The 27136-nt window shown below is 39.8% G+C and overlaps 3 protein-coding genes across 13 annotated transcripts in view; 1 reads left to right on the forward strand and 2 right to left on the reverse strand.

Annotated features, from left to right (window-relative positions):
• FBXO38 (F-box protein 38) overlaps positions 1-6080 on the reverse strand; it is a 56359-nt gene extending 50279 nt beyond the window's left edge. For 5 of the 8 annotated variants that reach the window (XM_077895980.1, XM_077895978.1, XM_077895975.1 and 2 more), the window contains exon 1: positions 5955-6080. The gene's annotated coding sequence lies outside the window, so the exon portion shown is untranslated. Of the gene's footprint in view, positions 1-5060; positions 5176-5894 lie in introns of all 8 variants that reach the window. The other 3 variants (XM_077895973.1, XM_077895974.1, XM_077895972.1) reach the window with 3 other exon arrangements.
• A 132-nt stretch (positions 6081-6212) lies between these two features.
• Positions 6213-27136, forward strand: part of LOC144312856 (sperm-associated acrosin inhibitor-like) — a 124567-nt gene continuing 103643 nt past the window's right edge. The window contains exons 1-2 of the mRNA XM_077895985.1: positions 6213-6299; positions 9949-10034. The gene's annotated coding sequence lies outside the window, so the exon portion shown is untranslated. The remainder of the gene's footprint in view (positions 6300-9948; positions 10035-27136) is intronic.
• On the reverse strand, positions 6366-26419 carry LOC144312854 (uncharacterized). Of its 4 annotated transcripts, XR_013378483.1 has the most exons (5): positions 26239-26419; positions 24900-24925; positions 22817-22947; positions 18256-18466; positions 16422-16611 (listed from the first exon to the last, which is right to left on the reverse strand). XR_013378483.1 is itself a non-coding variant. In XM_077895983.1 (4 exons), exons 1-4 carry the CDS (start codon positions 26282-26284, stop codon positions 6381-6383), a joined length of 378 nt encoding a protein of 125 aa, XP_077752109.1. In that variant the 5' UTR covers positions 26285-26419; the 3' UTR covers positions 6366-6380. The 4 variants fall into 4 exon arrangements, 1 of the variants encoding a protein (XP_077752109.1); XM_077895983.1 differs by lacking the exons at positions 16422-16611; positions 18256-18466 and adding an exon at positions 6366-6555; XR_013378482.1 differs by lacking the exon at positions 18256-18466 and having other exon boundaries at positions 26239-26410.

Below are 27136 nucleotides of genomic sequence, written 5' to 3' on the forward strand. Positions count from 1 at the left end.
TTTACTTTTCATACTCTTCCTCATTATTAGAAAATTTATAAAACAAATCTAAACAAACAAACAGCCTACAAGGAATCCTAGTTTCTACAGGATAAAATCTTCCCAATCTCATCTCATCGCACCTTCCCCATCTCATCTTTCAATCCTTAAGACTCCTTCTAGACGCTCACTCCTGCCGCACCAATATCCTCAGTTCCCCCAGGCAAACAGTGATCTTTCATTCATAATAAGCTATTAACTCTGACTAGAATGTTCTTTTCTTCCCTTTTTTGCCTATAACACCACTAATCTGTTTTCAAAATCTAGTTTAAAACTTAAGTCCTTTGTGAAAACAGCTTCTCATCTCTTTTGAACTCCCTGTGAGACTAACATTATGCTTCTCCTATAGAAATTTGTGTAGTTGGGCACCTGGGTGGCTCTCAGTGGTTGAGTGTCTGCCTTTGGCTCACATTGTGATCCTAGGATCCTAGAATTGAGTCCCACATCAGGCTCCTCACAGGGAGCCTGTTTCTCCCTCCGCTTGTGTCTCTGAGTCTCTCATGAATAAATAAATAAAATCTTTATTTTTTTTTAAAGATTGAAGGGGGTGGGGCAGAGACACAGGCAGAGGGAGAAGCAGGCTCCATGCAGGAAGCCTGATGTGGGACTCGATCCTAGGACTCTAGGATCATGCCCTGGGCCCGAGGCAAGTGCTAAACTGCTGAGCCACTCAGGGGTCCCTAAATAAAATCAGAAAGGAAAAGGAAAAGGAAAAGGAAAAGGAAAAGGAAAAGGAAAAGGAAAAGGAAGAGGAAGAGGAAGAGGAAGAGGAAGAGGAAGAGGAAGAGGAAGAGGAAAAGAACATTTTGGCCACATTTCAGCCAGCGTAAGGGAAAGAATCTCAATCTCCTGCCTCTAGGTAAAAACAAGTCTGCTCATAATAAACCCTCAAATATCTAATGTGTGAACATCCATCAGTCTGTCCATTATTCTAGATGCATCCACTAGCTTCAAAGCTGCTAGGAACCATCTCATTGTCCTCTGAGGACCCTGTTTGCTACTACAGCACTCAAAGATCTCAGCAACAAGCTTATAACCCAGGCAAAAATGCAATCAGATCTTAATCCAATCAAGAAACACAAAACAAACAGCTACCTGTGTCTACAAATGCCTCAACAAGACTATTCAACCATGAATGAATTCTTCAGCTATCATATTTTAGCACATGCTTTACTTTTAAGAATCTTGACAACTCTAACCTTTCATGAATACCATGTTCTTGACTTTCATCCTGTAAGTAAAAATCTTTCTTAGTCTTTCTCCCTGTCTCTTCAACAAATCTACACCACTAACAATTTACACTCTCATCTTATGATTCCACCTTTTGGTGTTCCTTATTATTTTGCAAGCTGTCATCTTTGTGGAAATCAGATCTAGTAGCCCCGGTGTACAACTGATACTTGAATTTTTAAACCAAACAGAAAACAGACTATACCTTAAATATTATTGGGTTTATTAAAGTTCACTTGCTTAGAACTCAGAAAAGATATTTACTCACATATATGACTTTATACAACATTATGCAAAGAACATTCTTACCAAGCCCACAAAAACCTATTTAACTTGCAGTATGCATTAACACAAACTACCAAAGGGCCTAACAAAATTTTAGGTGAAATTAGACACACACACACACACAATTTTTCTCCCCATATGATGCCTAGAATTGAAAACTTCTTCATGTAGCTGGCAGCAGGTGGAGTAGTAACTTCTGTGCTTTAAGCCTCTGGTGGGGAATTTGTGGAGATGTACACTAGGGTAAAAGGTAAGATCTTCATCCTATATCTAAGGACTTAAAAGGTCAGGACCCACAGCCAGGGGAAAGACAGTGGTCTTTTCCTCCTCCAGGCAGGTGTCCTAGAAATATCCAGGAGATAAAAAACTTCCTTGTTAAAGGATTTATTTATGTGCCCCTACCATCACTCAAACTCTATAAAGGACAACTAAGGTTGGCTTCATCTTCACTGAAGTGAAATACCTAGCCAGGCTATGCTGAGTATAACAGGGGCCTAGCATTGCTGTATGAGAAGAAAACACCATGCAAGGCAAGCAAAATCCAAGTGATGACAGTGTCTCTCTTGTCTGTGCACTCTCTCTCTTAACTGCTTTTCTTTTAATAGGATGAGGGATAAAAAGCAAGTGAGAATAGAAAAGTACCCTTCCATATCTTGTTTTTTTTTCCTACCCCTATCCCAGCATATCACCATTTGCCCTTGAGAAACTCAACAAGGCAGGGAAGGTGCCACGCACAAGTAGCTTAGAAGAAAAAGAGCAAAGGAGGAAAAATCAACAGTAGGTAAAGATGAAGCACTGAAGTGGGCCTAGCAAAGGAGTCACAGAGGGTAAGGGAGAGGTGAGGATAAATAACAAGTGAGTATAAATACATGAAGAATATATTTTGTAGCACTAGGTATTTCTAGGGTTGGCAAGTTCTGAAGACTCAGACTCTAAACCTCAAAAAAGTCATTCTGACAGAAGCATAGAATCCCAGAATATCAAAAGCTGAAAGGGCCCTTGGAGACTACCTAGTCACACAGCTCTTAATTTTTGTGGGTCACAAACCCATCTAAGGCTATGGTGAAAGCTGCACATCTTCTCCCCAAAAGGAAAATAAAACATACCCAGATTCATGCACAATGAATTTCATACACAATTTCAGGGTCTTCACAGACATCAAAGCTCACTCAGAGGTCCCTACCTAACACTAGCTCCCTCTCAATTTTCTGATAGACAAACAGAACCAGAGAGGATAAGTCACTTGCCCCAGGGCATGTGCTAAGTGTCATTCAGACTTCTTGGCCTACACTACACACCCTATCATCAAGTCAGGCTCTGCACCTAGGCTGTCTCTCTGCATTCCAGAGCTATGCCCCAGTGCTCTGAGATGGGCTTCTGGATGCTCTGACAGACCTGCTGCTGACCACACCCTCCTTCACAAATTAGGGTTTGTGGTCCATGTCATTTAGAGTCCCACACAACAGCTTTTAGCAGTTTGGGATATCCTGTAGTCTTTTGGTGGCTGTCTGTTTAGCAGGCCTTAGCCACTGGAAGCATCTTTTTTCATCCCAGTTTGCAAGTACATTCTAAGCAGTAAGCCTGAGTTGTCTGTATTAAGCCAGGAGTCCTTCTGTAATACAATTTCTCTTAGGTATGCTCTTCTCCTTCCATCCAGCCAATTCAAATCTCCTCTCTTCTCAAACAGAACTATGCATCCTCTACTAATTCAGTTCATTCTGTTTGCCCCCAAATTCATTCCTATCTTTTAATCCCTAACTCCCAGGCTATCTCTACCTCTTGCAGGGGAGCACTAACATTTCCTTGCTTGCAAAATCAAGTTCTTTTCCTTTTAATCCTCTATTTCCACTGTAGAGATTTTATTACTATTCACAATTCTGACAATTGCTAATATCTATAAAAATCCCATATAAATCCATTCCTCTACTCCCTAAACGTCACAACTAAAAATCTTCCTATACCACTACCATCTTGCCAACATCTTCCACCATCTCTGACTTATTCAACTAATTAATCCTTTCCTCAGATCACACCAGGCCTTCCTGGGTCCATGTTTATCTCTTATTAACACATTTTACAGGGCAGAGATAAACCAACTATCTTACAACTAACCATAAAACTTAAAGATCTCTTCTTCCATAAAATTTTCATAATTCTGAACCAACTCCTCTATTCTGTATCAAATTAATTACAATTCTATGGAGAAACTTCTTTTCTGGATTGCTGTTATCTGTCCATCCATCTATCTTCTCTATCACTGACTGCCTACTAAGTGCTAGGTGGTGACAAATTGTTTCATTCCATGAAACTTACTGTCTCAGAAAGCAGATCGATTCTAACACCAGTTTCTTTTAACTCCATCACTTCCATTACTATAATTTAAATTACCTTTTATTACCCTCACCAAAAATACCTTTCTCCCATTTAAAATTCCCCAATGTCCTCAATCATCTATCTGGTCAAGGGTTTCCCTGCCCTTCAGGTTCTGATGCCTTTTTTTAGTTTCTATTGGTTTCAGCTCATTCATATCTAAATAATCTTGTATGTCACTTCATTTGACCCCATTCCTAACATCATAGATCTATTATATCTACTACCTAGGATAGCCCTTCTTGCCTAAAGAAGTGCCATACCACATCTACCAAACTGCTCAAATAGAAAACAAACACACAGAATTCTAGTGCTAAATGGGTCTAGGAACCACCTGGTCCAACCCTTCATCTTCCGGATAAGGAAAAGTGAGGCTCAGAGAGGTATGCCGGCTTGTCCAAAGACACAAGTCAGAAACTATGAGTGCTGAAGCAAGGATACAGGTCTCAAACTCCAAGACAAGACCAATTTTATTTTACTACGTCACTTTACCTTGCTGAAACCTCGTTTTCCCTTTTTCTCTTTTGCTATGTCTTAGTATCTTCTTCACTAAAGTGTGTTACCTGCAGGCACATATTCATTTAAACGAACACAGACACAAGGGGTGTCTGGTTGGCTTAGTCAGTAGGGCATGAGACTCTTCATTTCGGGGTTCTAAGTTTGAGCCCCATGTTGGGTATAGACTACCTAAAAATAAAATCTTACAAAAATAAACACACACACACACACACAACCTATATTCCTTACCCTAGGAGAACATAAGAATCACAGCACTGCAATTTTTAAAAAGACAAAAGGACCCTCAGGGGTCACCTAAACCAGTTAACTGTCAGAAGTTAAAAATTACAAGCACATTTTTTTTCAATCTATAGGACTACACAACATGTAGCTTTCCACATCCCACCCCTTCTCTCACCCTGAAAACCAGGGCCTTATAGAGCCATTATTTTATTCTTCAATTGTGCTCAGGGTATGGGAAAGAGGATTAAGAACCAGTGACCTAATCCAACGCTCTCATTTGCTAGCTGAGAAATCCCAAGTCCAGAGAGCCCAAAGGAATTTGCCCAAAGTGCCAGCTAGTTAACAGCAGCTCTAGGACAAAAAAATAAAAGAGAGAGAGGTCTCCCATCACTCACACAGGTGTGTTTTTACACTGCTGGCATGGATTCATAAAACAAAGTCGTCAGGACAGAGTTTCTCCCTGCACAAGAACCTTCCTAAGTACCCAGCTGCCCTTGGCCAGTTTGGGGCCTGGAAAGAAACACGTAGACATCTCTTATCAGTCAATTCCTAGCTATCCAGGAGGCAGAGAAGACAAGCTTTTCAGGTCTGTCTCTAAGGAAAGACTCCTTTAACGGGAGCTGGTAATCTGATTTTCAGAGCTAGGAGAAGCATCAGAGGCAACCAACACTTTCATTTTACAGATACGCAAGGTGTGCTATAGCAGAAGGTAATGGACCTGGGCAAGGTCACACAGGGAGTCGGTGGCAAGGTAAGACTAGAACTTGAGGCTCCTGAACCCAGGCCTGGCCGCCTCTCAAAGCTGTATTCCCTGCGTCTTGCCAAGGGACATCCCCTCAGCACGCTGACTACAGATCTTCCTCAACATATCGGCTTAAACACTGACAGCGTTAACACTGTAGAATTCGTGGCGCCCCGGGTGGGAGGGTGTCCCATGAATTGCCCAGGCCAACCCTCCACCCCGCCCCCATTCTGGGGAAACCTAAACCCAGAGAGGATTCTATATGCTAGAATCTTCGGCCAGGTCTGGACGAGGTAAGCAAACCCCGCAACCAGGGCCTACAAGGCCAAGACCCACACACCCAATCTCTGCTCTCCCGGGAGATCGAGGCCCGAAAGGGGCCAGAGACCGAGAGTCCAGGCGGTCGGGAGCCCGGGAGCCCGGGAGCCCGGGAGCCCCCAGACGGCCTCCTCCCCGCCCCCGCCGTCCCCGCCGCCCACACACACACCTACACCCACGGCTCTGCGGCCTGCCGCTGGTCCCCGGGCCCACTCGGCCGCCACCTCACCTAAGCCGGCCCTCTGTCTGTTATTGTGGTTGAGAGGGTGGGAGAAGCGCGACCGACACTTCCCGCGGCCCCCACCGCCGCGGCGCTTCCGCTTCCGCCGCCGCTCGGGCATTTCCGGAGGGTTGCCTTCCGGGGCTGGGCTCGCTCCCGGTGTCCATGTTGGGTGTGGGACGCAGGCTTCGAGTCACGGCAGCCATGTTGAGCGTGGCGGTTTGATGGGGGCGGGGGGAGTGGGGGCGGGTGGGGCCCGTCCCTGTTTCCGGGAGGGCGTCGGCGCGCCGGAAGCGCCTGGAGTCTGACGCTGGGGAGGCAGGTGCTCGCTTCGCAGGTGTTGGGCGGCCTTGGGTAAGCTTTTGGAGTCAAAGGACTGCGTTCCAGTAGGGACTTTGCCAGAATTCGTTTCGTTTAGCTAAAAGAAGACTTTTTTTACTTTTTTTTTTTTGGGGGGGGGGGCCTTCCTATTCCTTCCTCGAGGCCGAAGCTGGTCTTCCCGCTTTCCCCACTATGCTTTGGCCTCATAGGTTTCAGCTTATCTTGGCAGCTTATCAGAGTTCTAGCTGTGCCATTCCACGTCTCACACCACGTGTCTCGAGTTAGGGCTCTGGGAAGAAAAAGCAACAAGACCTCATCATAGTTATGTACTGTTCATCTTAACGCCCGCCTTCACGTCACCTTACTCCTCTAAGTGAGAATGACATCCCCTTCCCGTGTCCGTTCCTTTCCTCGATTTCTTCCGTATTTGAACTTAAACAAACAATAAACACCGTGGCTTTTTCTGTTTTCCGGATTGTTTAGAAAAACAAATAGGAATTCTATACGCAAGTGTCTGGCACTGAGCCTGGCATAGATACAAGGGACTTATCTGGGTGCAAATGGGTCAAGTCTTTAAATCAGTATATTACTGAATTTCATTAGCCTTCCTCCTTTGGTAAAAATGTACTATGGTGGGACCAGAAATACAAATGAGATGTGTTTCCTACTTCAAATTTAGAGAGAGAAACAAAGTATGTATCTTTTAAGATTTTGTTTATTTATTCATGAGAGACACAGAGAGAGAGAGAGAGGCAGAGACACAGGCAGAGGGAGAAGCAGGCTCCATGCAGGGAGCCCGACGTGGGACTCGATCCCGGGTCTCCAGGGTCACGCCCTGGGCTGAAGGCAGAGGCTTAACCACTGAGCCAGCTGGTGTCCCAACAAAAGGATATCCACAAACATTGTAATAAATGCTGAATCAAGATGGTTTCTGAGTGATATATGCCTGCTGTGTATAAATAGACTTAACTAGTTTTAACAATCTTTTTCTTTTTTTTAGATTTTATTTATTTATTCATGAGAGACAGAGAGAGAGAGAGGCAGAGGGAGAAACAGGCTCCACCCAGGGAGCCTGACGTGGGACTCGAACCCGGGTCTCCAGGATCACGCCCTGGGCTGAAGGCGGCACTAATCTGCTAAGCCACCCGGGCTGCCCTAGTTTTAATATTCTTTTACTCAGATTTTATTTATTCATTTGTAAGGGGGAGGGGAGAGGGGAGACAGAGAAGTAGAGGAGGAAGAATAAGCAGACTCCCTGATGAGTGCAGAGCCCTACACAAGACTCACTCTCAGAACCCGAAGATCATGATCTGAGCCGAAATCAAGAGTTGGACGCTTAACTGACTGAACCACCCAGGCGCCCCAGTTTTAACATTTTAAGGTAGAATGTGTGCATCCCTTTACCTCTGAGATTTTTTTGTTCCTTCGTGATGTGGGTTTTTATTAGAGTCCTGAGCTAGTGTTCCCTGCTCTCATACAGTGGCATCATCAGGGAAGCTCTGCCCTCTACAGTGAAATCTGCCCGACGCTAAATGGCCCTGAACCACTGTGGGTTTGTTTGTTTGTTTTTTTAACTCCCTACTTTTTAGCTAAAACTTTTTAAGATTTTATTTTTATTTTATGCATGAGAGACCGAGAGAGGGGCAAAGGCAAAGGGAGAAGCAGACTCCCCACAGAGGAGGGAGCCCGACACAGGATCCAATCCCAGAACCCTGGGATTTTGACCTGAGTTGAAGGCAGACGCTTAACTGACTGAGCCACCCAGGCTCCCCTTAGGTATTTTTAAATACCTCTTACTTCTCATACTGACATAGGTTCTAGCACCAACCTCTCTCCTCCCTTGAAACTTCTTAGGCCTTTAAATGAGGACTGATATTTCTTAGAAGGTCTTAACACTTAAGAGAACAGGCTGTGGTTGAGAATAGAGGACAGGGTTTGTTCAGGTCCACTTAGGGCTATGCGGCCTGTGTAAGGCACAACTGCAGGAGGTACCATGTACGTCAGGGTCAGCCACATTACACTTGGAGTTTAGTAATGTGGTAAAACCAGCTATGAATTTATTATTTTTTAAAGATTTTATTTATTCACCACACACACAGAGAGAAAGAGGCAGAGACACAGATAGAGGGAGAAGCAGGCTCCATGCAGGGAGTCCAATGTGGGACTCGATCCCTGGTCTCCAGGATCACACCCTGGGCTGAAGGCGGCGCTAAACCACTGGGCCGCCGAGGCTACCCTCAGCTATGAATTTAAATTCGGGATTTTTTGAGAAGTAAATCCTTTTACAGCTGTTTCAGCTGAGAAACTGTATATTCAGTAGTCAGCAATGCAGGCTTTACAATTTTAGAAGTTTAGAAAGCTCTGGTTCAAATGTGAGTTCTCTGCTTACTGGCATGAGACCGTGAGCAAGCATTTCAACTCTTGGCTTCAGGTCTACCAAGTAAAAATGGACATCACTATGGTACCTACATCATAAACCACTGCAGAAGTTAGTGGTTTAACACAATTTGTTATGATCTGTCATGATACTGTGGGTTGACTGGGCTTGGCTGGGTGGTTCTAGTTTGGGCTCTCTTACACATTTGCCATCAGGTGTGAGCTGAAACTATAGTTAACGTCAGGCTCAAATGGATGTTGTTATTGGTGACTCAGGCTGGAAGCCCTACGGGCTCAGCTAGAGCCATCCATCAGAGTGCCTGCGTGTGGCCTCTTTCTCTGGTTTGGGTTTCTCACAACAAAGTGCTTCTCTGGGAGCTCTGAGAGACAGAAAATGCAGAGAGTGAGCTGTTCCAAGCAGTAGAGTAGGACTTCTTTTTTTTTTTTTTTTTTTTTTTTTAAGAGTAGGACTTCTTATGATCTAGCCTAGGATCCCAGAAGTTCCTTCTCTCATAATCTATTGGTCAAGAAGACACTAAGCCGGCCTAGATTCAAGGGGAGAACAAGACTCCACGTCTTAATTGAAGGAGTAGCAAAGAATTTGTGGCCATCTTTAATTTACTACACTTCCTCATCTTTTTGTTTGTTTGTTTGTCTGTTTGTTTGCTATATATAGCAGTATCCAAAAGAAAGACTGGGAACCCTACCAGTACAGTTTTGAGTCTGCCTGTGAATGATTCTTTATGTGTTTCTTTTTAATTGTGTAAAAACACAGATAAAAAATTTACCGTCTTAACCATTTTTAAGTGTAGACTTCAGTGGCATTAAGTATATTTACATTGTTGTGCAACAGTGACCACCACCCACCTCTTTATCTTCCCAAATTGAAACTCTACCCACTAAACAACTCCCATCCCTGCTCACGCCCAGCCCCTGGCAATCCCCATTCCACTTTTTGTCTCTATTTACCTAACCTAAGTGGAATCATATAATATTTGTCCTTTTATGTTTGGCTGCTTTCACTTAGCATAATGTCTTCAAGTTTCATCCATGTGTGGCATGTGTCAGAATTTCCTTCCTTTTTAAGACTGAATAACATGCCATTGTATCTATACACCACATTTTGTCAGTCCATCCATTGGTGGACATTTGGGTTGTTTTTACCTCTTGGCTATTGTGGATATATGTTTCAGTGACCATGAGTATGTAAATATCTCTTCTAGATCCGCCTTTCTGTTCTCTCACATATATATCTAAAAGTGGATTGCTGGATCATATGGTAATTTTATTTTTAATTTTTCCACAGCAGCTGCACCATCTCATATTTTCACCAACCGTGCACAAAGGGTTCCAATTTCTCCACATCTTTGCTGTCTTCTGTTTTTTTGTGAGGTAATGTTTGTAATCTACTTAGAGCAGTGCCTGGCATGTGTCAAAACCCACAAAGCTTAGCTATTATTATTTGACTGTCCAGAGGCCTTTCTTTCCCTCTTCTCAGATGTAATTGAAGTTGCAAGGGCTGAATTCTTAGCATGAGATATTTCTGAAGTTCATTTTCAAAGCATTTTACATTTTCGCAAGTTACATAAGGAAATCCTAAGAAGGGATATTGTACCTAGGTATATGCATTGAGAATTGCAGTTTCAAAACCAAACACAGGTTGGTAGGTTAGGGAGAAAAAAAACACCCAAAAATACAACAATAATAACAACAACAACAAAAGAGAGAGAAGAAAGAAAAAAAAGAAAAGAAAAGAAAAGAAGAAGGAAGAGAAAGAGAAACAGAAGGAAAAATCTTCATGGGAGGCTTTTATGAGCATAAGCTCTGAGTAAGCACTAAGCAACATGGCCTTTGCTTTTTATTTTGAATTTGGACCAAACTACACCAGACCAAAGTTATGTCATGGAAAAGGGGAAAAATGAAGGATGAAACTTAAGAAATTAACAAGCTTTCTTTTTAAAATTACTCGTATTGTGTTTTCCCCAATACTACATTCATCTAGTGCAAATCCTTTAGCCTGATCTCTAGAAATATCAGAATAAAGAAATTACTCTTTAGAAAATGGTTTGAAATGTCTAGAACTATTTACAATCAGCTGACATTTGTTAAAATATTTCGTGCAACCTAAGAACGTATGAGACACCAGGGCTGCAGAGATGACCAGGGACGAGTCTCTGTTCTTAGGCAGGCTAGAGACATCATTTACAAAAACATTTCAGGGGAATCCCAGGATGCCCGGCAGCACAGCAGGCACTAAGTGAGTCCCAACTGTATGCAGCTATACTTGAAATAACTGTAAGTACTCTTTAAACTCACTTTCCCTCCCCTATGGGCTTCTGTGTCACTACTTCTTAATTGTAGCTCCATCTCCTAAATCATCCTGGCTCTAGCCTCTCCCTTGCAAAGTCTTACTTTCATTGTGTTTGTTTTGGTTTTGCATTTTTAATGTCACAGTGACACTCTACCAATCATTTAAATACATCATCAATTTAAGCCAATGAATTCTGTGACCTAAGGATCACTTGTCCCATTTTATAAGTAATGCAACTCAGAGAGGTTAAGTATTTTGCTAAAGGTCACATAGCTAGTAAATTGGAGAGAATCATTGTGAAACTAAGCTATCTGACTTCAAAACCCAAATTCCTAATTACTAAATGGTACATTCTTGTAATTTTTCCTCCAAGTGATAATCTGATTAATCTTCCTAAAGCATGCTGTGAATTGTGTCAATGGCTTCTTTGTGATAGTATTTTCAACCTTTATGTATACATTTATAACTTGTTAATAAGAGGCCCAAAGCCCATACACATTGATTGTAGCCTACCATTTCAATCTCATTTTCCTTCACAAACAATAAGTCCTAGCTGTGCACAGGATCACTGTTTCCCTTTGGATACCTTGTGACTCTCCCCTTTATCTTACCCAAATGAACAGGTTACCTCCCTATAGGCAGAAGGTGAATCAATGTCATTCAGCTATTACAAGGAAAGAAATGGAAGATGGGCCCCTAGGTGAACCCAATACTGGGACAGAAAATGATGTTCCAAAGGTAACAGGGAGATAATAGTTGTAATTTTTAAAAGCTAATTGCATTTTGAGTCTCGCATGGTTCATGAATTTATTCAATATATATTTCTGAGTGCTTGCTCTGAGTCTAGGCATTGGACTAAGTGCAAGGAAACAATTGTGATGATAAACCTTCAGTTTGGAAAGGAAAGACAAATAAATAAGCATAGAGGTGAATTGGTTTCTCAAAATTGAACAAATGGAGAGGGGCACACAGTTAAGTTTTATTGAATGAAGGAATTCATAAATGGATAAATCCATTTATACTCAATTTTTCCTTCTAAGTGCTTCAATTGCATCACAAATGAAACCTTCCCAAATAAATAAACATAATTCTATTCAATTAAGCATATAAATATGGCAAATGACAACTTCTCCTCAAAATGACAATAATATTTAGTTTTAATAAAATTCTTATTCTTTCAACTTAAAATTCTAAGTTTAAATCAATACTCAAAAAACTTTTAATAGAATAAGATTCATGCATTCTTTAATATGCTGTATTTTCTTAAAATATGACAAACATTTTAAATGACACTATTTATAATTTCTGAACACAAAATAGTAATATAGATAAAATTCAATCTTAATTTCTATATTTACACTTAATCTTTTGGGTATTATAAGACAATCATGTAAAAAAAGTTCCATTTCCCATATCTGGGATTGTAGTTGCATAATGATTGGAGGGGTGTTGAACTGGGTCCCAGCATTGCCTTCTTCCCACCCTTTTTTCCTTTTGGCTCCTGAGCTATAAGGACACTTGCCTGGGGAGGTAGCAGCCATTGTCTCTTCATGTAGATGGAGTCTGTATGTCTGTAGATTGAGTCATTAGCTCAGCACTTAATGAAAGACTAGCAGAGGGCAGAGATGGACTCCTGGTATTGCTTAAATCTATGGCTGTGCTTGAGTCAAGACCCATCCTGAATCCTAATTGCATGAACCCACATATTTCTTATTTAGCCTAAGCTAAATTGCAGTTGGATTTTCATCATTCTTTTTTCAAAAATATTTATTTGAGAGAGCGAGAGAGTTGGGGGGGTGGGGAGAGGAGGAGAGAGAACCTCAAGTAGACTCATGCAGAGCACAGAGCCCAACACAGGGCTCGATCTCATGACCCTGAGATCATAACCTTAGCTGAAACCAAGAGTTGAAGCTTAACCAACTGAGCCACCCAGGCACCCTGGATTTTCATCACTCTTAAAAAGAATCCTGATACAGTTCCTATGATTGCTAGCCAGTGTCCTCCCTTATGATCTCAAACCTTCACAAAACATTTCTTACCCCAAATAGCGTTGAAAGTGCTTGAGGAATGAAGGAAGATGGGGAGGGTCTCATTTGCACCAAAGTGGTAAGAAGTGAGGCATCAGTATCAGGTGAAATGAGGAGCTGATGGAGAACTCTGCAAAATTAGAGCTACAGAGCAAGTAATAAGAATATAAATGCCCTGGGATCCTCTTACTAGACTTCTTGGTTTATGGAATGGGAAGTTAAATAGTTTTGTGTGAATGAGTACAGGAGCATGGTTTCCAGAAGGCTTAGATCTCTGGGTGACATTTCCTTGCTTTCTACCAAGATAAGTGTTACTGTGATACAAAAAGGCTAAATAGTTAATTATAGTAAAGGAAAAAAAAAAATAGCAGGGGATTGAGTTGAGTTTTGCACAGGCCTAAGGGCAACCTCAGAATCAGGGGAGGGAAAAATGGCATCCAGAAAGGATAGTGCCAACACATCTGTTGTTTTGCTTGACTTTCATTCATTTATTCTGGTAATAGTGCCTCAATATTCCTTCAGGGAACAATTCTTTTATCTTCTTCTAGTCCGTATAGAGGGGCTGTGTCAACCCTGGCTCCTGCAGTGCCTTATAACTCAGTCCATTTCAATGAGAGCTAAGCATGCCTATAGCCAAATATTGTAGGCTGATTCAAGAATCTTATTCCAGCTAGTCTAATAAAACTTAAGTCTTTTGTTAGACGTTTTAGGAAAGGAAAGCTGTCTCCTACTGAAACTGTAACTCTAGAACTGCTTAGGTCTGCTGCAGGGATGGGAGTGAGGCGAGGTTGTCAGTGTTTTTCTAAGAATGAAGACAACACCAAGGAAGGCATGGGGGGATCCCAAAAGTGGAGAGGAAAATTTCTGGCAACTTTTTCTGAGACTCTGATCTAGCCATGCCTGAGTTCAGAGATTCCTCTGGACTTCTCAGATGCAGGATCCCTAGAAATTGCCAGACACACACTTTTTGTTTTTGATTTTTTAACTTCAGTCACTTTGGGTAGGATTTTCTTTTGGATGTTATTCTTCCAAAGAAGTTGGCTATATTACATGTGGTTTCCCCACTAGAGGGTGTAGCTTACTCTCTAGTGAGTAAGACTTTTTTTTTTTTGGATTGGTAATGCTAGCAGGCTGGCATATACTGTCAGAGAACCCCTGTTGGGTTGGTGCAGGGTCCCAGCCACAGAGCTTACCTCCCTGACAGGGAGCCCCTTGTCTTAGGAGAACTGAGAAAGCAGTCAGATGACCAAGTCATGGCTACCAGCATAGGAGATGGAATAGGACTAAGATAGCAAGTGAAGACTTCATCTTGAGAATCATGAAGCTTTTGTAGTTTTAAAAAGGGAAATAGGTTTTGTATTCCAAGCCAAATCTGATTGGCAAGGCATACCTGGATTGTTATGTTGAGAAAGATTTTGAGACCACATAGAGTTCAGTGGAGTGTACAATCATTGATTCCGGATTACTGGTGCGGGCATGGGGAGAGGTGGGACATTTCTCAATAGGAATACTATTGGCATTTTGGGTGGGTCATTTCTTCACTGTGTGGGACTCTTCAGAGCATTACAGAGCCTTAGTCCACTGAATGCAAGTAGTACCACTCCAGTCTTTGTGACAAGCAAAAGTCACCCACACATATTTTAATAGCTCTTGTGAGAATAGTACTACTCTACTCAAAAATCATTAGGTTTGACCAAGAGTGACTTAACTTGGATTTACCTGAGGAACTAGAGCTTCTTAAATTCTTTAAGACTAAGGGGGAATAAATGAGTTTGTTTTGTTTTTTGTCTGAGATCAGACTGAGTTTGCCATCAGGAATGGATAGTGATTGAGAATGGGAAATGAAAAGTCTCCAGAAAAGGGAAGAAGTGCCTATTGTGACAGAGAGTCAAGTAGAATGTAACTGGAAGTGATTCACGTGTTATTCCAGGTTGAGGAAAGAGTAGGGGGAGCCTGAGCAGTGGGGAAGGGTGTATTCTGTTAAACGTCAGTGTCATTTAGGGGATCCTCATCCCACCTTCAGGTTCCATTATATTTAGGTGACTCTTTGGTCAGTGTCATCTTTATATGATGCTCTCAGCTGCCCTCCACTCCGTACCTCTGAATCCACCTAATAATATCAGTCACCTTAAATTATTTTTGGAACAAGGTATCATATGAGTCAATGAATGGAAAAATAAATGAGTAAAATATTCCCTATCCCTTAAGAGTTCAAATATCACCTATTTTCATATTCTTTTTCCCCCTATTTTCATATTCTTTTTTTTCCCTATTTTCATATTCTTAATGCCCCTTTCAATGTCTTGAAAGAAGAGTAAGAAAAGAGAGTTTTGAACAACAGGCATGATACTGTTGCCACTTTCCAATTTTGCATTTGTCAATGACCTCCAGCCAAAGAACACTAAAGAACATTAGAGTTGAACAAGTTGGGTTTATGGTATGTTGCAGAGAGAGAGAACACACATGGGAAGCCGTAGGAAAGCTCAGTGAAAGGATATTATAAAGGATTCATTGTAGGTTTTGGGATTGTTAAATTAATTTGGGGAAAATTTAAGGAAGACTGACTTTGCTGTAGATTGCATGCCCTCAATATGTTTGATATCTTAAAAAGTCTATTTAGAAAGAGGGAAGAATAGCCAAAGGCTAAAGTTGTAATTGGCAGAGAAGCAGTAATCACTTACATTAGTTAGGGGATGTTTGGTATTTCGTAGTTTGCATAATGTTCACATTTTGCCTGTGTTCAGGTGTGATTATGGAGTGATACTGTCTTAGTCTAGATTCATCTAGACTTTACTAGATGAATGGCTTTACTGTGTGTTAATGTTCTGTGAAATTGTTTGTGTTAAACAGAACATCAAGGCCTCACTGTGAGTAGGATAACCTACAGCAATGCCAAGGTTGGCTCCTAGAAGTTATGGGGTTGTTTTCTTACCCACGTTGTCATATTTTTAAATAATTATTCATTTTCTTGTTCCCTTGCAGGATTATAAAACTGCATAAGGACCTAGATCTGTTTTGATTACCACTGAGGTCCCAGAATTTAACCAAATCTCTGATTTAATTTAACCAATTCAACCCAATATTGACAGAGTAAATGAATAAATTGTCCAATTAGCCTATCAGACTGTGAGTTGCTCAAAGCCAGAGTTCATTTTCTGTTCAGCTCTGTATTTCTAGAAACGAACACAATTCTGACGCGTCTCATTAAATATATCTTTTTTTTTTTTTTTAAATTTATGATAGTCACACAGAGAGAGAGAGAGAGAGAGAGAGAGAGAGGCAGAGACACAGGCAGAGGGAGAAGCAGGCTCCATGCACCGGGAGCCCGACATGGGATTCGATCCCGGGTCTCCAGGATCACACCCTGGGCCAAAGGCAGGCGCTAAACCGCTGCGCCACCCAGGGATCCCTCATTAAATATATCTTGAGTTAAAGAGAGACTTTCCATTAGGATAAGATTTATTGATTTTTTAAAAATAAACTAATATAATGAATTCCACTTTTTGAAGGAAAGACAATGCTTAATTTAAATGAGTTCACTCCTGACGAGGAAAATCATGTCATATTCCAAACTTTTCTGGTGTTTCTGCATTTTCCACTGTGTTGAATTCTAAGAGTTAGTTTCAAAGCTCTAAGAGAAATTGATATAAATATTTAGAGACCGTTTGTATGCAATATAACCTTCCTTCCTTCTAAGCTAGCTGTACTCCAATAAGGATTTAAAGGAAGGGAGGCCTTGATTTGTAAATGCCTGACTTACAGATAACCCATAGCTACAATGATATGCTCTCCCTTCACTCTACCTTTATATTGGAGACTCCTCTACTTTATAATCATGGTGAAAACTTATTAGAACTTTTAGCAATGTGTGAACCTGTATATCAAGAAGTATTGGGAAGGACAGTGATTCACTGAGGTACCCTTGGGAAATTTTTTCACTTTACCTTCTCTGTAAAATGACCACAATTATGAGTGCCAACTGAGAAAGTTCTTCGTGGCTCACTGTGAAAGTGCTCTATGAACTGCAAGCAGGAAGGATTTTTATTGCTGAGGGCAAGGGACATAGTGGTCAAAAGCAAGATAAAGACAACAATGTGGAAAACATGAAGAAATTATACTTTTTCACTGAAATATAATAACAACAGCAAGCCAATCACTCCATTTTGGCTAAATTATAGCTAATGGGCTTTTGCTATTGCATTTTTCATGAAAAAGTGGTCCATTTTTTTTTTGTTGTCTTTTTAAAGATTTATTTATTTTAGAGAGAGGAGATGGGTAGAGGGAGAGAAAGAAGGAGAGAATCTCCAGCAGACATCCTGCTGAGTGCAGAGCCCTTGGTAGGTGTCCGTCTCAGGACTCTGAGATCCTGGCCTGAGTCAAAATCAAGAGTTAGATCTTAACCAACTGTCACCTTAGTGCCCTGCAAAAAAGGAGTCCATTTTTTTTTTTTAAGTTTAACACTAGCTACATAGGAGCTACTGGAAAATGATAAAAATGTTCATATTCTGCAAATACTTCCTATTTGACATTGGACAACAATTAACTTTGGAGTCTGTTCTTTTTTATGTAAAAAGGGAATAATTATATTTCTGCCTACAGGTTAGTGGTAGTGTGAGTCTCACAGGTGCTCTGTCTGGGAAAGTACTTTCCATGCTGTGGCAGGATTTATAATCATGTATTATTTTTGATAATACTATATTTTCCCCCCTTTTTCTGCACCTAGCAGTGTCTCAAACTTCTAGGTACTTACTAAATATTCATGAAACAAATATGAGAAATTGTTCTAAAAAATTCTAAAACTCTAGCCAAGTATAAGATTCTAATCATGAGATAAGATAATACAAAGTTTAGCTTGAAGGTTCTGGATTCTCCCCTTGCTAAGCTATGGCATCTTGGATATGTCCCTAAATTATTCTAAGCCTCAGTTTCATCATCTATAAAATGGGAGTTAATACCAATACCTCCTTCATAGAATCATTTTGAATATTGAATGAGATAATTACCATGTACTAGCATGCACAGTGGCTGGCTTATAATACTCACAAAAGTTACATTCATTTATTTAAAGTTTCTGAAAATCCCCATCCTGTATTCTCTTTAATATATTTTGTATTTCTGTGTATATGTAATGAATGTATTTTTCAAAATCTGATCATACTATATATATAATTTTATATCCTCATATTTTCTCTTTTTTAACTTAACGTATCCTGCTTATTTTTAGAGAACTATATAACATCTAGTAAAATTTCTTTTCATTATATATAGCTTGAACCTTTAAGCATGGTGTTCAGCCAGAGGTCTTCAGTGTGCCCAAGCAGATCAACCTTTCAAGTCCCCCAGGATGCAGAAATAAAGTACTGGCAGAACCTGAACTAGAGCTAGAAGGATGGAGGGAGGCACATATGCAAAGTATAAAGTTGTGCTTGGTCCCCTCATCTTATCATGAATGCATCCTGGCCCCACATTTGGAATGCCTCGAAAATCTGAGAAGAAAGAAACTTCATGTTAAATGCAACTGATGAATTGTTGAACTCTACCTCTGAAACTAATGATGTACTACATGTTGGCTAATTGAATTTAAATTTAAAAAATTAAAGTATAAAAAAAGAAAAAGTTACAAACCTAAAGAACAAACAAAAAACAGCCACAGGTTAAAAGAGACAACTGTGACAGCTGGTGGCTCAGATAATCTTATGTGTGAACTCTCTAGAAATGTCTAGGCATGAGAAGCAGAATGGACTTCTTAACTGCCTGGGACAAAAAGAAGATTGGCAGTAGGACATAGATGTATTAAACATAGGGGAGATGGATATGAACAAGGATATTTAAGTGGCATTGCCATAATAGGAAAAGGAGCATATTTTATCTAAGAAAATTGTATTTCCTCCAGTGCTACTAATGTCTTTGAACTTATCTAAGAACTATGTGGCAAAATGAAAACCTCAGAAAATACTAAATTTCTTTCTAGCAAAGTCAGAGGGCATTGGAGCATTGAGATTTATAGAATTACCATAAATGGTGACACAATTGCCTTCCCCATTTCCCAAGAAGTATTGGCTACAGTTGTACTACAAATTATTGAAACCAATCATGTATTATTAGAATATTTAGCTTTTTCCTAGTATGTTACTCTTAAGACTATTACGCTGAACAAACCTATACAATGTTCTTTGACAACACTTTTAACACTTTCTAAGGATAGTACTCAGAATAGCCAAAACAATCAGAAAAAAGAACGAAGTTGAAGAATCTGCCCTTCCTAATTTCAAACCTTACGGTAAACTTCAGTAATCAAGGCAGTGTGGTACTGGCAAAGATGGATATACAGACCAAGGGAATAGAATTTAGAGTCCAAAAATAAACCCTTATAATTATGGTCAATTGATTTTCAACAAGAGCACTGAAACGATTCAGTGGGAAAGAATAGTCTTTCAATGAATGGTGCTGGGACAATTGGCTATCCACATACAAAACAATGAAGTTGGATGTCCTGCCTCGTACCATATACAAAAATTAACTCAAAGTCAATCAAAACCATAAGTATAAGAACTAATAACTATAAACCTCTCAGAAGAAAACAAAGGAGTAAATCTTTGTCTTAGATATGACAATGAAAGCATAAACAACAATGGATAAATTAAACATCACCAAAATTAAAATCTTTCACACTTCATAGGACATCATTAATAAAGTGGAAAGATAATCCACAGAATGGAAGAAAATATTGCAAATATCTGATAAGGAAATTGTAACCATAATATATATGGAATTCTTAGAATTTCACAATAAAAAGGCAAATAATATTATTTGAGCAAAGGTGAGCAAAGGATTTGAATAGACATCTATTCAGAGAAGATATACAAATGACTAATTAGTCCATGAGAAGATATTTTTTTCTTTTAAAGATTTTATTTGAGAGAGAGAGAGCATGAGAGAGAAATCATGAGCAGGGGGAAGGGCCGAGGGAGAAGCAGACTCCCCACTGAGCTGGCAGCCCCATGCATGATTTGATGCCGGGATTGTGACCTGAGCTGAAGGCAGATGCTTAACCGACTGAGCCACACAGATGCCCCCATGAGAGGATGCAAAACATCATTTGTCATAAGAGAAACCCAAATCATAGCACAAGATACCACTTCACACCCATTAGGATGGTTATTATTAAAAAGATGAACAGTATCAACTGGTAAGTGTTTCTGAGGATATGAGAAATTGGATCCCTCATGCATTGCTTGTGGGATTGTAAAATGTTGCAGCTGCTTTGAAAAACAGTTTGGCGACCTCTCAAAGTGTTAAACATAGAGTTATTATATGACCCAGAATTCAACTCCTAGCTATATATCCAAGAGAAATGGAAAGATCCAGCCAAAACCTTATACATGAATGTTCATAGCAACATTATTCCTAATAGCCAAAAAGTGAAAACAACCTAATGGCCATTAATGGACAAACAGATAAAAGCACTGTGGTATAGATATACAATGGACTATTACTCCACCATAAAAAAGCATGAAGAACTGATACGTTCTACAACATGGATGCACTTTGATAACCTTATGTGAAATGAAAAAAGTCAGAAACAAAAAGCCATATATCTTATTATTCCATTCATGCTAATTGTTCAGGATAAGCAAATTCACAAAGACAGAAAGTAGACTAGTGGTTGCCAGGTACTGGGGGGATGGTAGAAGAGATACAGTTTATTTTTGATGAAATTTGTTCTGAAATTAGATAGTGGTGATGGTTGTGCCACTCTAAATACACTAATGACCACTGGATTATATACTCTAAAAGAGTGAATTTATTATTTACTCTGTTTTTAAATTAAGACTCTAAGAATAAATTCTTTACGATGAGAGGTTATTTTTCATTTCCCTGAAGCCTTGGGATCCCAGGGAAGAAGGCAAACAGCAAGTTTGAAGGAAGAAAGAAAGGAAGAGCTAATAATAAATTTGGGAGAAAGGGTAGTCTCTACAGTTTTCTCTTTCCTCTAAGGAATCTCAGTGTGTTCCTTGGGATTATCATGACCACTACATTGGAAGCCTATGAGATGAGGTTTTGACATTGGCTGGAAGGTACTGTTGCACTGGTTGAGGATGACTATGGTATAGGTCATATGTCTGAGTGAAAGAAAGAGTTGGTAAATATGGAAGGAGAACAAGGGGCTAGAGAGGAAAGCTGATTGATGGTAAGGTGACCAGTTACTTTGTTTTGTCTGAGACCGTCCTGTTTTAGCACTCAAAGCTGAACACTCCAGGGAAACCCTCAGCCTCAGGCAAACCAGGATGGTAGGTTATCTAGTTGGAACCAACATGACAAGGACACTGATGGGCTATTATTTACTGAAGGCCTACCATGACACAGGCATTATGCTAAGATCCCTTTATGCATTATCTTTTTCAATTCTCACAGTCAGCTTCTCAGGTAATTACTGAGGTTAAGTTATCTATCCTAGGTCAAATAGAAGAGCCAAGGGGCACCTGGGTGGCTCAGTGGTTGAGCATCTGCCTTTGGCTCAGGGCATGATCCTGGGGTCCTGGGATCCAGTGCTGCATCAGGCTCCCTGCAGGTAGCCTGCTTCTCCCTCTACCTATGTCTCTGCCTCTCTCTGTGTATCTCTCATGAATAAATAAAATCCTTTTTAAAAAAAATGGAAGAGCTAAAATTTCAATCCCAGTCCATAGAGTCAGAGTCTTTAGTCTTAACCACCCACTCAACTGAAAGATTGAGCCAATACAATAAGTGATAAAATTGAAAAACAAATTATCTATAAAGAGTGCTTTAAGTTTAAAAATGCTTTTTATACCCATGGTCACATTCCTCCCCTCTAGGAACTCATTCGTTCATCTGTGCATTCATTCAACAAGTCCTTATGGCACTTACTTGGCACCAAACTCTGTGTTAAGTGCTGAGAATAAGTCACAAACCTCTCTGTGGAGCTTATGTTTGGTGATAGGCCAAAAATTAAGAAACAAAAATATCTGGGAATTATGGTAAGAATTATGAAGGAAACAGAAGCACACAGAAACTATCAGAGGTAAATTGGTTTTAGGCAGGATGGCCAGGGAAAAGAATCTGTAAGGGAGAAGGATTTAGGCTGAAGCCCAAATAATGAGGAAGAACTAGTCCCATGAAAATCCAGGGAAAACACTCTCGTACGAGAGGACGATTTGCCCAAAGGTCCTGAAACAGCAATGAGCTTCTTATGTTTGAAGATACCAGGAAAGAAGAGTCAGTGTTGTCATAGCATATGTAGCAAGTAAAGCAGGAAATCTTATCTCAGACTTGTAGATGAGAACTTGAGGTAGGGTTATGAGACTTCCCAGTATCACTTAACTACGGGTCAGGCCTCAACCCAAGGTCTTCTGAGTGCTGAGACTTGTTGCTTTCATCTTATCTTGAAAAAGGGGATTTTCTTATGGCTATGATTTTCAAACATTTTAGGAACAGAAACCTTTTTTACATATAATCTCATATTAAAGCCTAATGTTTGAAACAGATAAAACCTGACTCCTCTCCTGGGGCTGGAGGTAGGGCTCAGGATCCCGGCTGTTCAAGTCTTTGGTACCCCCAACCCCTTTAGGTTCAGCTGCTGAACTGAAACCCTAGCAAGTTTTTAGTTCACAGAATCACATCTTGAATCACATCTTCACATACATTTGCCAAAATGTATAGAAGGGTTTTGTTTTTGTATCTTTAATTTTCATTCCAGTGTAGTTATATTAGTTTCAGGTATACAATCTAGTGATTCAACACTCCCATGGATTTTAATTTAGCTGCATATTAGCTTCTAAAAAGAAGTTTCTGTTTGGGGTTTGGTTTTTTTCACTTACATGTTAGCGAAGCAGTACACGCAGGAATTAGAATATGTAACATTATTAGAAGCGCATAATGGGCTGACTCTTATGGAGCATGTCTGTTTCCGTTGTATAAACGTCTTTTGATAATAACTGCATTGAATGTCCTAAAACAAAACTCACAGGTAAAACTCTCAATCTTGTAATGATTGGCTTAATGGCTTCTAATATAAGTTCCTGGGAGTTTTATTTTATGCAGACGAAAATAATGATAAAATATGTCTTCCTTCACACTTTAAACATCAAACTTCCTTATCTTAAATTCAGCAGCCAAAGCCTTTGGGATTTCCACTTTGAAAGGCAGCTGAAGCTATATAGTCCTATACTTTGGCTCTATGATATGATATGTATCTGTAACTTGTTAGAAAGGAAAGAGAACATTCAGGGAAGTTACAAAAATGCCTACAACTATTGTCCAAGTGCTTCTGGAATCATTTTAGTTCATCAAAACCCCCTTTCACTGTGGCGCTCAGATTAGAATACCCTGCATGGTCCCACTCTGCTATTGGCTATATTCCAGTCCTGAGGATTAGGAGGCTGGAGTAATGAGAAAAGATTATTTTCTCATTTTGTTTTTCTTCCTTCATAGTCCCAGAGTTGGAGTAAGCTGGATTTAGAGGACTTGACTGACAGAGTAGAAGAAGGGCTAGTCTATAGGTAGAAGGAGGGCTTGGAAAGTTCATGAGCACTATGTGATGAACAGATAAGTCAGCTGCCACAAATTTCTCCTTCATTGGCTCAAATCACAGTATATTCAGATATCCATAGATCAGGGTACTTCCCTGTCTATGAAACTTAAAAGGCTCTCATTACTGAAAGCAATGTTGGCCAACTTCTGTCATTGGTTCATTATTCCTTCCAAGTTCATATGCCATTTTTCTTTAAAAATATTTTTGGTTGATTGGGCTTCTTTTTTAAACTTGACTATTCACCCTAGAAATGTCCTGAATATGAATATCCATGATATCTTGGGTTTGAAGTTGTAATTATATTTTTTTCTAACACACGTTAAAAACTAACTATTACGATAAAAATATGCATTGTCAAATTAGCTAAAATCATCACTAATATTATTAGAAAGTTCTCAAATCACTTTTTTGGGAAATACCATTTATGTCTCTCATCTCCTCCTTTAGTGAGGAAGGCTACAAGGTTTGTTCAGGGAGGCTTTACCAAAAAAATTGATTCTTTAGTGGATTCCTATAAGATGAAGATGCTTTCTAAAATTGTATAGGAGTATGAAAATGATTTAATTAGAGATGACTGTATACACAGAGGCAAAATTGAAATAGCATGGACCCCAAAATAGCTTAAGTTATTTATAAGGTGTGAAAGGAAATTCTCCTTTTAGTGAGAAAGAAGCTAGGTTGAAGAAGATATTGTAAAGGCATGCAAAAAGGTTTATCCCCACCAGTACTGGAAGTTATTATTCTAAAGAGATGTCTCAATCAGATTTGTATTGTAGAAGGCCCACACCTGTAGTGTGGAGAAGATGAGTACACACTTTTCCTATGAAGAGCATGGTATCAAATATTTTATAATTTTTAAGCCATATGATCTCTTTTGCAACTAGTCAATTCTGTTTTTGCAGCCTAAAAACAGCCAAAGACAATACATAATGATCATGGCTGTATTCCAGTAAAACTCTGTTTCCAAAAATATATGGCCAAAGTTTGCCAACCCCTGGATCCCACTCAGTGCAAGAAGACCCTTGGGTAGCCATTGTAATACTATAGCCAAGAAGTAAGGAGAACCTAATATGCAGGCAAAGCAATTAATTTAGAGGGAAGAAAAAAATAAAAATCAGAAATTAGGAGCTTTAATTGCTAGTGGTATATAGGATATGGAGGAGCTGTAGAGATAGGGATGGATCTTGGTTTACCCCAGGATCTATTTTGACAGAGATGGGTAGATTGAACTATATGTATTGCCATTATGCATATCAGAAATGCTCAAATAGTAACAATTACAAGTGGTTTAATACGGTGCAAACTAATAGAAATACTAGAAGCCTAATATTATAAAAAAATCACCCTCATGTAGGAAGTAGAAAACTTACCTTGAATAAATGGTCACCAAAAATATCTGAAACAAAAATGTTTAGGAAAAAGGATCAAGTAAAAAATGTAGTATTGAGTTAATTAATCCCTTAAGGAATCCCATATAAATTAATAACCATGAAAATTGTAGAAAAATATGTGGCTCTTTCACTCAAGATTTGCCCTGCCATGCCTCATTCCCAAAAACACTTCCCCAAACACACTTCGTGTCCTCCTTGAGAATTCAACCATAACCCTTTCCTAGGTTTAATGCTGAAGTTAGGAGAGATTTAAACCCAGGCTTCATCCTCTGGGACTCAGCATATCATCCACCACAGGATTGCTCAGATATTGTGCAGACCCCTTTCAGAAAAAGTCTGGTTCTTAATAGTCGGCCTGGCTACCTGCTCACAGAAATCTTAGACGACTGCTTTCTTTTTTGATTATTGCCTGTCTTACATATCCTCTTTCCAAACTCCATCTGCTTATAAAGAAGCTTCTTCCTCTGTCTGGGATTGCATTCATACCTGCTTACCTAAACTATTAACAGTTCTTATTACCTTCAAATTTCATATATTACTTAACGGCCTTGAATTCTTTTAGCAGCTGCAGCTGAGTATCCTCCCTGCCTCCCCTTCCACTTTACTGCTCCACTGGCAGAGTTAGTTTCACCTCATGGGTTTCCCTTCCCATTTTGCTGGAGTTAATTAGAAAAGCTGAGCCCTCTCTTGAGATTTGATAACATCAGGTTGTGCTCTAATAGTAAGCCATGTTAGAAACTGATACTGCAGGGATCCCTGGGTGGCGTAGCGGTTTGGCGCCTGCCTTTGGCCCAGGGCGCGATCCTGGAGACCCAGGATCGAGTCCCACGTCGGGCTCCCGGTGCATGGAGCCTGCTTCTCCCTCTGCCTGTGTTTCTGCCTCTCTCTCTCTCTCTGACTATCATAAATAAATATTAAAAAAAAAACTGATACTGCTTTGTGTAGAAGGTATTTGAATACACACACACAAAATACCAGTGTGTGGAAGTATGATGGGAAACTATTAGGAAGAGACAGGAGGATAGATGAAACTTCTCATTAACTCAAGACCAAATTATTTGTCAAATAGTGATTATACCTCTCATCGATCATCCTTTAAACTATCTCAAATCTGAACCTGTCTATGGTAGAGTTTTGGGAATACAGAAAAATGGATTCACCACTGATATTCATTCTGGTTGAGGTAGTAAATTTGTCTCAGAGAAATTTCAAAAGTTCAAAAATACATACATCTAGAAAACAGTTATTGTTAGCTTGTTTCTTCCCTTAGAAGATCAAATGTTAACTTCCTCCCCAAAGTTCTTTGACAGATTCTTACATGAGAAATAGCCAGTAGCCAAAATAGCCACAAAGAAAGTTTTCATCTTTTCCCAAAAGGAACAATGTGATTCATCCACCAGAGTTCCCTCCGTCAAGAGCTTCGTAGTGGATCCTCGAAGGCTCAATTCTCTTGAACTGAGGGCTCTACCCACCCATAAGAACTTGAGACCCTATTATGAAGTCACTCTGTAAATGATCTGTTTACATGTGACACCATGGGCAAAGTCACCGGGTCATCAAAGACTGTGAACACTTCCCAGGCCAAAATATTTCATTTGTAATAGCTGTAGAGCTGTGGCATGATATCATTATTTAACATCGATTTGTTTGATTGTTAGATTATCATTCACTTCCACAGAAGTGCATTCCATTTTTTGACTAGTAAGAAGAAACAAATGTGAAAAAGATGAACTTAGAGTGAAATTTACGTGTCTGTCTTCAAAACACATGCTCACCGTCCCCCTTCCCCCCACCCCCCACCTCCTCACCCCGCAAAGATTCAGATTCAGTAGGTCCAAAGTGTGACTCAGACACATCAAGCACACACATACACACACACACACAAATTGCATAAGAGTGTCTGATTTACCTCTTGAGAACCGATTGATTAGGATACCACAATTTTACACTAAAGGACTAATTTTCTTGGCCCTTTCTTTGTTTACTACCTAATGGCAATTTTTCTTAGTAGAGCAATCTCTTTATCCTTTTTATTGCCATGGCCTTGCCTACTTTCCTAGTTCTAGCATCTACTGTTTTATTTATTTATTTATTTATTTATTTATTTATTTATTTATTTAATAATAAATTTATTTTTTATTGATGTTCAATTTGCCAACATACGGAACAACACCGAGTGCTCATCCCGTCAATTGCCCCCTTCAGTGCCCGCCACC

Source organism: Canis aureus, chromosome 4, assembly GCF_053574225.1.
Source record: "Canis aureus isolate CA01 chromosome 4, VMU_Caureus_v.1.0, whole genome shotgun sequence".
Lineage (NCBI taxonomy): Eukaryota > Metazoa > Chordata > Mammalia > Carnivora > Canidae > Canis > Canis aureus.

Bases quoted from the DNA above. Each gene is read 5' to 3' on its own strand.
- LOC144312854 (XM_077895983.1), bottom strand. From the start codon at position 26,284: ATGAAAACTTTCTTTGTGGCTATTTTGGCTACTGGCTATTTCTCAT. The intron at 22,948-24,899 runs GTAAGTTTTCTA...GTTTTGTTTTAG, and splicing joins TTGGTGACCATTTATTCAAG to GACATTCAATGCAGTTATTA. The intron at 6,556-22,816 runs GTAAGTGAAAAA...TTTTCTTCCCAG, and splicing joins GTGTACTGCTTCGCTAACAT to AGCCCTAACTCGAGACACGT.